The sequence below is a fragment of the Schistocerca cancellata genome, chromosome 2, assembly GCF_023864275.1.
Source record: "Schistocerca cancellata isolate TAMUIC-IGC-003103 chromosome 2, iqSchCanc2.1, whole genome shotgun sequence".
NCBI classification, from domain to species: domain Eukaryota; kingdom Metazoa; phylum Arthropoda; class Insecta; order Orthoptera; family Acrididae; genus Schistocerca; species Schistocerca cancellata.
The window spans coordinates 591087368-591101132 of record NC_064627.1 but is presented as its reverse complement, the minus strand read 5'-3'; the positions used below and the strand labels follow the sequence as shown (position 1 = coordinate 591101132).

At 39.6% G+C, this 13765-nt stretch overlaps 1 protein-coding gene across 1 annotated transcript in view; it reads left to right on the top strand.

Annotated features, from left to right (window-relative positions):
* LOC126162225 (U6 snRNA-associated Sm-like protein LSm4) overlaps positions 1 to 13765 on the top strand; it is a 74035-nt gene that overhangs the window by 39714 nt on the left and 20556 nt on the right. The window contains exons 2-4 of the mRNA XM_049918583.1: positions 7259 to 7300; positions 7402 to 7500; positions 13574 to 13754. Coding sequence (XP_049774540.1) covers positions 7259 to 7300; positions 7402 to 7500; positions 13574 to 13754 — 322 coding nt within the window. The remainder of the gene's footprint in view (positions 1 to 7258; positions 7301 to 7401; positions 7501 to 13573; positions 13755 to 13765) is intronic.

Here is a 13765-nt window from a genome sequence, read left to right as displayed (position 1 = left end):
GCATTGAAACAGAGGATGACATGCTTAAATCTGAAATACTAAACACCTTTTTCCAAAGCTGTTTCACAGAGGAAGACTGCACTGCAGTTCCTTCTCTAAATCCTTGCACGAATGAAAAAATGGCTGACATCGAAATAAGTGTCCAAGGAATAGAAAAGCAACTGAAATCACTCAACAGAGGAAAGTCCACTGGACCTGACGGGATACCAATTCGATTCTACACAGAGTACGCGAAAGAACTTGCCCCCCTTCTAACAGCCGTGTACCGCAAGTCTCTAGAGGAACGGAAGGTTCCAAATGATTGGAAAAGAGCACAGGTAGTCCCAGTCTTCAAGAAGGGTCGTCGAGCAGATGTGCAAAACTATAGACCTATATCTCTGACATCGATCTGTTGTAGAATTTTAGAACATGTTTTTTGCTCGAATATCATGTCGTTCTTGGAAACTCAGAATCTACTATGTAGGAATCAACATGGATTCCGGAAACAGCGATCGTGTGAGACCCAACTCGCTTTATTTGTTCATGAGACCCAGAAAATATTAGATACAGGCTCCCAGGTAGATGCTATTTTTCTTGACTTCCGGAAGGCGTTCGATACAGTTCCGCACTGTCGCCTGATAAACAAAGTAAGAGCCTACGGAATATCAGACCAGCTGTGTGGCTGGATTGAAGAGTTTTTAGCAAACAGAACTCAGCATGTTGTTATCAACGGAGAGACGTCTACAGACGTTAAAGTAACCTCTGGTGTGCCACAGGGGAGTGTTATGGGACCATTGCTTTTCACAATATATATAAATGACCTAGTAGATAGTGTCGGAAGTTCCATGCGGCTTTTCGCGGATGATGCTGTAGTGTACAGAGAAGTTGCAGCATTAGAAAATTGTAGCGAAATGCAGGAAGATCTGCAGCGGATAGGCACTTGGTGCAGGGAGTGGCAACTGACCCTTAACATAGACAAATGTAATGTATTGCGAATACATAGAAAGAAGGATCCTTTATTGTATGATTATATGATAGCGGAACAAACACTGGTAGCAGTTACTTCTGTAAAATATCTGGGAGTATGCGTGCGGAACGATTTGAAGTGGAATGATCATATAAAATTAATTGTTGGTAAGGCGGGTACCAGGTTGAGATTCATTGGGAGAGTCCTTAGAAAATGTAGTCCATCAACAAAGGAGGTGGCTTACAAAACACTCGTTCGACCTATACTTGAGTATTGCTCATCAGTGTGGGATCCGTACCAGATCGGGTTGACGGAGGAGATAGAGAAGATTCAAAGAAGAGCGGCGCGTTTCGTCACAGGGTTATTTGGTAAGCGTGATAGCGTTACGGAGATGTTTAACAAACTCAAGTGGCGGACTCTGCAAGAGAGGCGCTCTGCATCGCGGTGTAGCTTGCTCGCCAGGTTTCGAGAGGGTGCGTTTCTGGATGAGGTATCGAATATATTGCTTCCCCCTACTTATACCTCCCGAGGAGATCACGAATGTAAAATTAGAGAGATTAGAGCGCGCACAGAGGCTTTCAGACAGTCGTTCTTCCCGCGAACCATACGCGACTGGAACAGGAAAGGAAGGTAATGACAGTGGCACGTAAAGTGCCCTCCGCCACACACCGTTGGGTGGCTTGCGGAGTATAAATGTAGATGTAGATGTAGAAAACTATCTCTGACGTCGATCTGTTGTAGAATTTTAGAACATGTTTTTTGCTCGCATATCATGTCATTTCTGGAAACCCAGAATCTACTCTATAGGAATCAACATGGATTCTGGAAACAGCAATCATGTGAGACCCAACTCGCTTTATTTGTTCGTGAGACCCAGAAAATATTAGATACAGGCTCCCAGGTAGATGCCATTTTCCTTGACTTCCGGAAGGCGTTCGATACAGTTCCGCAGTCCTTCGAGAATGTAGTCCATCAACAAAGGAGGTGGCTTACAAAACACACTTTCGACCTATACTTGAGTATTGCTCATCAGTGTGGGATCCGTACCAGGTCGGGTTGACAGAGGAGATAGAGAAGATCCAAAGAAGAGCGGCGCATTTCGTCACAGGGTTATTTGGTAAGCGTGATAGCATTACGGATATGTTTAGCAAACTCAAGTGGCAGACTCTGCAAGAGAGGCACTCTGCATCGCGGTGTAGCTTGCTTTCCAGATTTCGAGAGGATGTGTTTCTGGATGAGGTATCGAATATATTGCTTCCCCCTACTTATACCTCCCGAGGAGATCACGAATGTAAAATTAGAGAGTTTCGAGCACGCACGGAGGCTTTCCGGCAGTCGTTCTTCCTGCGAACCATACGCGACTGGAACAGGAAAGGGAGGTAATGACAGTGGCACATAAAGTGCCCTCCGCCACACACCGTTGGGTGGCTTGCGGACTATAAATGTAGATGTGGATGTAGATCCCAAGTTTGGACCAAGCTTCTTAGTATTCTGGGCTGCCAGTGACCAAAAAGTGTTTTGGGTCTTGTCCTTTGGGGTGGTTTTTGTACTGATGAGTCGGTTCTTGCTGAACACATTGCATAAACACACTCTTCTTAACCGCTACCTTTCTAATTCAGAAATAACAAGTTGAAGATGTCCCTCTGTGTACCTAGAGTTCGGGTCCAGCTGGATTACATCATGGTCAGACAGAGATGCAGAAAAAGATGTACCCAGGACCAAATATAGACTCAGATCACAATTTGTTAATGATGTTTGAAAACTGTCAGGAAGAATTGGTGTGAAAGGGAGTAGGATACTGAAGTATTTGAGGAAAGATAAGCGTCTGGAGTTCACTAAGGATGCAGATCCTGCGATAGGGAATGTCAGAGCAGTCAGTTCAGTAGAAGAGGAGTGAACATCTCTAAAAAGGACAATCATGGAAGTTAGACAGCCAAACATAGTTTCAGTAAGTAAATGAGAAAAAACTTTGGGTGACTGAAGAAATACTTCAGTTTATTGACAAAAGAAGTAAGTACAAAAATATTCCGATGTTGATGCTATAACACATTACAAGAAATACTGCAAAATATTAAAGTCTGTAATACGGACGTCAAAGCAAATATATTACAAGGAAAAGATAGTCATATCAGATAACAAAATAAAGACAATATGAGAAATAGTGAAGGAGGAGACCAGTAGAACCAGACATGAAGAGGAACAAATAGCATTAAGCGTAAATGATACATTGGTGACAGATGTGTATAGTGTTGCAGAACTTTTTAACAAACATTTTATAACTGTTACTGAAAACATGGGGTTGTCAGGTTCGGTAGATGCTGCTATGGAATACCTCAGACCAGACATTTCAAGTAACTTCCATAATATGAATTTGACCCTCACTACCCCAGCAGAAATAATGTCCACCATAAAAACCTTTAAAATCAAAAACATCTAGTGGGTAATGAAATATCAACAAACTTAAAGAATGTGATTCTGAGCTAAGTAACATATTAAGTTATCTGTGTAACCAGTTGTTTCAGTGGAATATTTCCTGAATGGTTGAAATATGCTGAAGTTTAAGAAGGGAGATAAGGAAATAGTATCACATTTCTGTCCAATTTCACTGTTGCCAGCATTCTCAGAAATTTTTAAAAAAGTAATGTAAAATCGGCTTTATAACCATCTTATCTCAAATAACATACTGTCAAAGTCACAGTTTGGTTTTCTAAAGGGTTCAGATATTGAGAAGGCTATCTACACTTACAGTGAAAATGTGCTTAATTCATTAGATAAAAAATTGTGGGCAACTGGTATATTTTGTGATCTGTCAAAGGCATTTGACTGTGTAAATCACAATATCCTTTTAAGTAAATTAGAATATTATAGTGTAACAGGAAATGCTGCAAAATGGTTGAAATCTTATATCTCTGGCAGGAAACAAAGGGTGTTATTAGGAAAGAGACATGTATCAAGCTATCAGGCATCATCCAACTGGGAACTAATTACATGTGGGGTCCCACAAGGTTCCATTTTGGGCTCTTACTTTTCCTTGCGTATATCAATGACCTTTCATCAGTAACATTACCAGATGCCAAGTTTGTTTTGTTTGCCAATGATACAAACATTGCAATAAATAGCAAATCAAGTATAGTCTTAGAAAGATCAGCTAATAAAATATTTGTGGGCATTAATCACTGGTTCCTACCCAATTCTTTGTCACTAAACTTTGAAAAAACACACTACATGCAGTTCAGAACTTGTAAGGGGTGTCCCAGGAGTATATGTCTAACATACAATGACAAGAAGGTAGAAGAAGTGGACAGTGTTAAATTCTTGGGATTATAGCTCGATAATAAATTCAACTGGGAAGAGCACACAACTGCTGAAGCGTCTTAACAAATCTCTATTTGCAATGCGAATTGTGTCAGACATAGGGGATATAAAAATGAAAAAGCTGGCATACTATGCTTACTTTCATTCCATAATGTCATATGGGATTATTTTTTGGGGTAATTCATGAAGCCAAGCTAAAGTTTTCCAGACACAAAAACATGCAGTAAGAGTTATATGTGGTGTGAACTCAAGAACATCATGCAGAAGCCTGTTTAAGGAACTAGGGATACTAACTACAGCTTCCCAATATATTTATTCCTTAATAAAATTTGTCATTAAAAATATATCACTTTTTCATACCAACAGCTCAATTCATGGAATCAGTACTAGAAATAAGAATAACCTTCACAAGGATTTAAAGTCACTTAGTCTTGTACAAAAAGGTGTGCATTATTCAGGAACACACATTTTCAACAACTTGCCAGCAGCCATAAAAAGCTTAACAACCAATGAAATTTAGTTTAAGAGAAGCCTAAAGGATTTATTGGTAGCCAACTCCTTCTACTCCATTGATGAATTTCTCAGTAAAACCAACTGATTTGTGTATATATATATATATATATATATATATATATATATATATATATATATATAAAAACAAAGATGATGTGACTTACCAAATGAAAGTGCTGGCAGGACGATAGACACACAAACATACACACAAAAATCTAGCTTTCGCAACCAACGGTTGCCTCATCAGGAAAGAGGGAAGGAGAAGGAAAGACAAAAGGATATGGGTTTTAAGGGAGAGGGTAAGGAGTCATTCCAATCCCGGGAGCGGAAAGACTTACCTTGGGGGGAAAAAAGGACAGGTATACACTCGCACACACACACATATCCATCCGCATATACACAGACACAGACACAATGTCTGCTTGTGTCTGTGTATATGCGGATGGATATGTGTGTGTGTGCGAGTGTATACCTGTCCTTTTTTCCCCCCAAGGTAAGTCTTTCCGCTCCCGGGATTGGAATGACTCCTTACCCTCTCCCTTAAAACCCATATCCTTTTGTCTTTCCTTCTCCTTCCCTCTTTCCTGACGAGGCAACCGTTGGTTGCGAAAGCTAGATTTTTGTGTGTATGTTTGTGTTTGTTTGTGTGTCTATCGTCCTGCCAGCGCTTTTGTTTGGTAAGTCTCATCATCTTTCTTTTTAAATATATATTTTTCCCACGTGGAATGTTTCCCTCTATTATATATATATCTGTGTGTGTGTGTGTGTGTGTGTGTGTGTGTGTGTGTGTGTGTGTGTGTGTGTACAATCTAACTTCTGCACCATTTCAGTGCAGTGCAGTTTCAGTAATATAGTAGTTGTATTAAATGTTTATTATCAAATAAATAAATAAATAAATAAATAATTTTTTTTATTTTAAATTCAATGCATTATTATTTGTAAAATGACTATTTCATATAGTGTTCATTAAAAAATGACGATCATTCCACTTGGAACCTGTGTAATGGTACATTAGCTTATTTGTTTTAGTTGTAAATATTTGTCATGTGTTGTTGTTTTCCTGACATTTTCTACATCCTGGGGGGACCTCCTCACTACGGATCAATTGGAATGAAAGTAAATGTAATCTAATCTAATTCAAGAAACAATAGAAATACAGCAATATAAATCGATTAGGAATGAAACAAATAGGAAGTGCAGGACAGCCAAGATGAAATGACTGCAGGAAAGATGCAAACAAACAGGAAAAGAAATATCTTCAGGAGGACTTTCGGCATTAGAAAAGCCAAAACAACTCTTGGTGGAACTAAAAGCAAAGGTGGTAACATTAAGACTGCAATAGGAAAAAAGTTTTTGACAATGTAAAATAGTGCAAAATGTTTAAAATTCTAAGAAAAATAGGAGTAAGATATAGAGAAAGACAGATAATCTACAATATGTACAAGAAGCAAGGGGGAACAGTAAGGTTGGAAGATTGAGAACGAAGTGCTCGGGTGAAAAAGGTTTTAAGACAGGGATGCAGTTCTTCACACCTACTGTTCAGTCTATGCAATGGGAGATATAAATGAAAGATTAAAGAATGTGATTAAAATTCGGGGTGAAAGGATATCAGTGATAAGATTTGCCAATGACATTGCTATCTTCAATTAAAGTAAACAAGAGCTGTTGAATGGAATGAACAGTCCAATGAGTATAGAATACAGATTGATAATAAACTGGAAAAGACAAAAATAATGAGAATTGTGAAAAGCTTAACATCAAAATTGATCACAATGTAGATTAAGTTAATGAATCCTGCTATCTTGGAATCAAAATAACCTGTGATGGATCAAGCAAGGAGGACATAAAAAGCAGACTAACACAGGCAAGAAAGGGAGACCTAGTCAACAGAAGTCCACTAGTATCAAACATAGGCCTTACTTTGAGGAAAAAATTTCGGAGACTGTGTGTTTGGAGCATGGCATTGAATGGTAGTGAATCACAGCCAGTGGGAAAACAGGAGCAGAGGAGAGGCACATGGTGCTACAGAAGAATGTAGAAAATTAGGTGGACTGGTAAGCTGGGGTGAAGGAGAAGGGGGAGGACATGGGTTGAGACATCAGGGAATGACCTCTCGGGTACTAGAGGGAGCTGCGGATGGTAAAAAAGGTAAGGGAAGACAGAGATTGCAATACATTCAACCAATAATTCAGGACAGAGGGCACAAGTGCTGTTCTGAGGTGAAAAGACTGGCACAGTAGAGAAATTCACACTGGGCTGCATCAAACCAATCTGAAGACTGATGACTAAAACATAAGTTATTTATTGTCAGGCATACTCCTGCCATTGACCTGATGTAGTCATCGTAAACTCAGACGAGTTCAGAGTAATTTTAGTTGTTGCACAGCATTTTGTAATGGGTCAAATCATAATTATACTAAACGGAAAGTTAAGAAAATATCTGCAGTGAAATGTTTAAATAAGTCGCTTTTTTTCTTTTTTCAGTTGCCACTGTCTTTACTTCGGACAGCACAGAATCATCCCATGGTGAGTTAAAACTTGAAGGCTTGAAAAATGGCAATAATGGTAATAATTACAAAAATATATTAAACATGATGCTGTTACTGATTGACCTCTATTGCTTTTAGTTGGTGGAGCTGAAAAATGGTGAGACCTACAACGGCCACTTAGTTAGCTGTGACAACTGGATGAACATTAATTTAAGAGAAGTTATATGTACATCAAGGGTATGTAAGGACATTGTTAATACCTGATTTTAAAAGCTTTTATGAGAGTGGTGTCTAGTACATGTACTGCTTTACAAGTGCTTTTCTTATCTGTGTTGTTTATATTTGTACAGGGTTTGGTAGTACACATGTAATAGTTCATTTATAATTGCAAGTTTGTTAACTTCTGTAAATGAGAGTTTGTGACAATATTTTTGAATATGATTTATTGTATTCAGACTAGTGGCAGTTATGCTGCTTCCTAGAGGATTACTTTTGAGATCATAACCACATTTATTGGACAGAGTTTTCCTCATACTCAGGGACACAATTACACCTCCATCTGCAGCTCGGTGTATCGTTTAATTTGCAACCCTACTGTGTGGCACAGGCATTTACAACTACAGTTGAGTTACATAAGTTGACCCCTGACAGTTGCAGTGGGCTGGGTGTGGCAGCTTTGTTGTGGGCCTACCTAAACCAGTATACATCTCCATGGCAACATCTCAATTTTGCCACAGCTCTATAAATGGCAGCCGTTGTGCCAGCAGCCATTAATGCTTCACAGTTGAAAGTTGGCAACAGCTCTGCAAGCTGTCGTGGATCTTCTTACAGAATGTAGCCTGTAGTCATTGGATTGACAGAGAGAGAGATGGGAGGCTAAAAAAGAGCTGCCTGTTTTGGTACTTATTTTATCATACTTGATCACTTTCTATATTGGGCATTCACAACTGTTGTGATCAGTTTTGTTAGGGCACAACTCTAATTGTATACAAATATTTGCTGTCACATCTGCTTTTGGCTCCTAGCCATTATCAAGCACTGATCTGTAAGCTATCACAAGAGGAGTCATGTTGTAACTTATCATCTAATCAAATATTTTGTTAACCTTTTAGCAATGGGAGAAGTGCTAGTAAAACACAAAATGCCTTCCAGAGCGATATCAGGATCTGGTAATGAGCAGTATGTTCTCTTGAATGTTTGAAGACACATTGTCTTCACAACATATTAACAGTTCAGACATTTAACTGTCTCTGGTTGACTTGATTTTTGTCTGTGGCTTGGATAAAATGCAAGCAATTGTGTCCACCACATGTGAAATGCAATAGTACTACCCTTTCTGCACTGCAAGTCTAACCTCAATGTCCAGCAAATAGTGGCTGGGTGTGGGTCTGGTGGACTAGGACTATTTCCAAGCCTTGGGCTGGTAAGTACTATTAGTCATTTGCTGCCATAAACTCTGGGCATGTTTTAGTGACAACAATATGGAGTGATGGGAATATTGTGCATTTAAGAGAGAAGTGATGTTGGTATAATTAACCACGTCATTTGAATGATTAAAGTGTCAAAATCCTCATATGTTCTGTCTGCCATGAATGGCTGTTGAAGCAAAATACTCGCTGGCAGGCACAACCCACTCCTTGAAGAATACCCAGACAAGTTAGGCCCTGTCTGGTTGGACATTTACTTCTGTGGCTCCTGCTGTTAAAACTCTGGATGGAGTGGGTAAACCATCTGAGAACACCAGTATACAGGCAACAGTGAGACCTTGGATGAAAAGATGTCTTAAGAAAACAACAAAATTGTAGGATTTTTGGTAAAGAGTATAACAAGGCACAAATTTTGCAAAAATATTCATTTATAGGAATTAAGAGAGATGAGTCCTTTTTAAAGATATCACTGTTCTCTATTTGCAAAGTTTTAAAATATAATACTTGATGTTGGAAAGTCAAAAAATGTAACAGCACTGTTCTAGTTTAGACAGCTACATCCAAACAGTTGTTTAAGCTTCTGGTGTCCAAAAAATTAGGTGACTACCATATTGAAACTGAAATTCTTATGCCGAACACCCTTAACTGCAGCAGTGTGTAATAACCTTCCACAGTATAAATGAAATTAATCCCAAGAAAATGTTGGAAATAACACTCCAGGTTGAAAGAGTGTATGGTAGTTGCAGATGAAATGTACATGAAGCAGATTGATCATGTACCTCTCCACCAAAATGTGTAAACTGTTCAGATGAACATCCTATGAAACAGGGGTTGCTGTATTTGTGCCAAGGAGAGAAAAAATCAGAAACTGAAGATGAGAGAGGAAGTCGACTATGGCGAGGTTTACATAGTCCTAAAGGGCCATGCAACCTCCAACATTTCCCACTTCCTTTGCAGCAGTTCATAGAAAACATGACATCAAAAGAAACGCTGTACACCAATTCAGGCATCTGAGTCAAGGCTGAGTACATGTGCTAGCAGATACAACCACCAGAGACTCCAAAGCCAATGGGTATTCCAAATTGAAACATTCAACCTCAAGAATCTAGAAAGGCATCATTGTGTGTGCAGCACACACAAACACCATCACCTCCATGTATAGAGAAACATCCTGCTACAAGCTGACCGAAGTCAAAGAAGAAAACTCTATTGTCAAGCACTGACATTGCGGAGTGGTCTAATCTATGTTATGGAGATGGAGGACCAAAAAGTCTAATTACATTGTCCCTTATCTGCAGTGCATCACTATGGCAAAGAAAAATATGTAAATAAAAGCATTACAGGTTGGCGCCTCTCATAATTAAGAGAAATATGAACAGATTCAGTCTGGGATTCCGTGGAAGAATCTTACAGGAATGTAATTCATCCACTAAAGAATTGGCTTACAAAACACTTGTTTGACACATTGATTAGTCTGGGACCTTTACCAAGTAGCATTGATAAGAGAGGAAGAGAAGGTCCAGCTAAGAATGGCACATTTAATTACGGGTTCTTGTAGTAAATGCAAGAGTGTTACAGAGAAGCTCAACAAACTCCAGTGGCAGTTGCTACAAGAAGTGCTATGTGTCGCAGAGAAGGTTTCTGTAGAAATTGAGAGCATTCATTCAAAGAATTAGGCAGAATGTTACTTCTTCCCTCATTTTTTGCAGAATGACCCTGATGAAGAGATACAAAGAATTAGAACTTACACAGAAGTCCATTGACAGTCATTCTCCCCATGCATCATTAGCAAATGGAACAGAGGAGGTGGAAAATTATAGTGGTATCAGAGGTATCCCTACCACATATTGTAAAGTGGCCTGTGGAATGTAGATGTAGAACTCACAAGCAGCAGCTCCAGCTCCTTGTACCGAAAAAAAAGAATGTAGAAACACTTTAAAAGTATGTGCAGGAGAGGCACTACAAAACTTCCAATGCCCAGTGGTAGAAGCTCTCTGTCCCCGAGAAAGTTGAGATTAGTAACAACAGGGCTAAGTGTGGGGGTAGCGTCATTCATTAGTAACTTATAACACACCTCGTTTATTCCCACTGTTGTCAAATATGTAAAGAATTGAATTTGCTATCTGCTCCTTTCCTCTTGAGTAACCACCTTTCATGGCCTGATTGTATTATGACAGACCCTACAATTTGTTTCCTTCCCAGTCACTGCAAGCTTGCAGACAGCAGCTGTTGCCATTGTTGAAAATTAGCACATGTGCTGGGTACTTACTGCCTCACAATCCATATGTTAAAGATGGTCTGTTAGACCTAGGTAAACAAGTTTCAGCCATGCCTGTTTGTTGAGGAATTTAATGTTTGCTGTGTGCTTTGAGGTTCCAACAACAGCTGCTGCAGTACTTGAGTTCTTGAGAGTTGTGTTATGAGAGAGACATATGTCTTATGAACAGAAGTTAAGTGATGCATTTCAACTGAGCCAGATTCATTCTTGGCCATTAGCCTTTCCTTCTGTTCACTTGCCCTCTCAGTAGCCACTGACCTTTTGCAATTGTTCACCTACCCTCACAGATGTTTTGGAATGGGAAGTGGACATTGATTTTCACACAGACGACCACTTCCTTATCTACACACACTTTTGAGACAAGCAACCCAGACATGAGGCTACTGAAGTGGGTAGTCTGCAGAATAAACTACATATTTCATGGCCTGTTAACTAGGTTTGGACATGACAGCCTCCAGGACTGTGTGGGTGATATTCAGTGTGATCTGCCAAGCTGCTGAGACATCCACACTAAAACCACTCAAAGCACACTAAGAACCAGCCTTTTGTATCAGGAAACGAGTGTTGCAGTGCAATCAAACTCAGGCATGAGGCACTGCAGATTCGAAGATCATGCTGTCAGGACAGAATGTAACAGACTGCTGTTTGTGAGCCCAGGCACGAGGCACTGAAAATTTGAAGATCAAACTGTCAGGATAGAACCTAGCAGACTGTCATTTGTGAGGCCAAAAGCATGTCAGACAATTAAAGAGAGCAAAAAAAGTTCATGGATGAATTCCATTAGTTGTTCCAAATCGGTCACAAGAGTCAAAAGGCGGATTTCTGGTAAAGGCTGATAGAAACTTGTGTCTTCCGTAGTGGTCATTTTAACTTCACTATTTTATGTGGCATAAGTAGTGACTAATTACTCTTATAACATAACGTTCCTAGTCAGGAAGGAAACACTGTAGAGGACACACTTGGACCTAATTTCAGCCAATTGGTATTAAAGTTTTAACGATCGAACATTTGCTCAAACAGCTGTGACAATTGTAGATGAGCTGGTCAACAGATGTAATAACATATAGAAATCAGTCAGTAGTCATGTTTATTGGCCAGTTGAAAAATAGAGTTAAGTCTTGATGGCTCCAAGGTTGCATGCAGGACTATTTTTGTGAAGGTCAGGGGGGTTCAATTCCTGCTAATCCGAAGTGTCCCCCCCCCCCCACCCTCTTGTCGTCGTCGTCATCATCATCATCTCTCCCCATCCTTGTTTGGTGTCCACATTAAACCGTAGCTCCCCATATATCTGGACAGGTAAGTCTGATGAAAGGTCAAAGAAAGCAGTGGTACACTACCTCCAAAAGGACTGTGCCCAGTAAATAACTGTTGTGGCCAAACCAACTTTCAGGTAGAGGACAACTCTGAACTTGTGGACTATTGAAACTTTTGAGAAAACTGCTAAATCCATGACCGGTGATCTGTAACATGTTTCCAGTATGTTCAGAAAACTTCCGAAAGTCTGATATGACACTATAGCCTTCTACAGTTTGTGTTCTAACTGACCTCGTCCGTAAACAACCTATGCTGGGTAGCTGTGAATTATGAGCTGCCAAATGATATATTGTCTATAATGTTAGTTATTTAGTTAGTTGTGAAGACAGTTATTAAGTTCATAGCCAGAAAAATTTTCACTCTGTAGCAGTGTGTGCATTAAATTGAAATTTCTTGGCAGACTAAAACTGTGCGCTGGATGGTGACTCGAATCTATGACCTTTTCCTTTTGTGAGCAAGTGCTCTACCGACTGATACATCAAAGCATGAGTCACAACCCACCCAACACTTCCTGCAAGCAATCTTCTAGCCTGTGCCTAAGCAATTTCTCCGGATTATCCTTCATTCCTTCTTTCCGTAAGTTCTAATCCTGCAAGGTATGCAGGACATTCTGTGAAGTTTTGAAGATAGGATATTAGATACTGGAATAAGTGAAGCTGCACGCTTGGGTTGAGAGTTGTGCTTGGATAACTCAGTAGGGAGAGCACTTGCCCTTGAAAAGCAAAAGTCCCAGGTTTGAGTCATAGTCTGGCACACAAATTTAATGTCAGGAAGTGTCATAACATTGTTTTGAAACCATGCTGCCTGAATATTCCACTTGCTGCTTCCCTAATGTTCTGGGTCACTGTGGTGGATGGTGTTCTATGCTAAAGAGTTTTAATTGCTGAGAACTATATTGTTCCTTTTCATTTACTTTTGGAAATTTCATTGACTCATTTTCTTCCATCTTTACATCAAGACACCCAAAATAAAGAATACTGCATATCTATGATGTATGATCAGCATCAGTGGTTGAAACACGGTTAATATGTCAATAGCTAATTTAAGTGTTGCCAAGCACGTCTTGTTTAGTTTAGGTCAACACTTTACTGAACATTGACTAAAATTGATCTTTAGACGGCACTGTTTATGCAGTTGGCCCTATATGTTACCTGATTGTCAGATTTCATCAGTTATCATCATCATCATCATCATCATCATCATCATCATCATCATCATGCTCATTCAAAGCTTTCATTATATTTATTGTAATGATGTTCTTATAGTTTCACTTTATTCAAACTATTTACAGGATGGTGACAAGTTCTGGAGAATGCCAGAATGCTATATCAGAGGCAGCACAATTAAATACTTGCGAATTCCAGATGAAGTAATTGACATGGTTAAGGAAGATACATTAGTGAAAGGTCGTGGCCGTGGAGAAATGAAAGGCAGAGGAGGCCAGGCTCAGAGAGGACGTGGCAGTGGAAGAGGTAAAGTACAA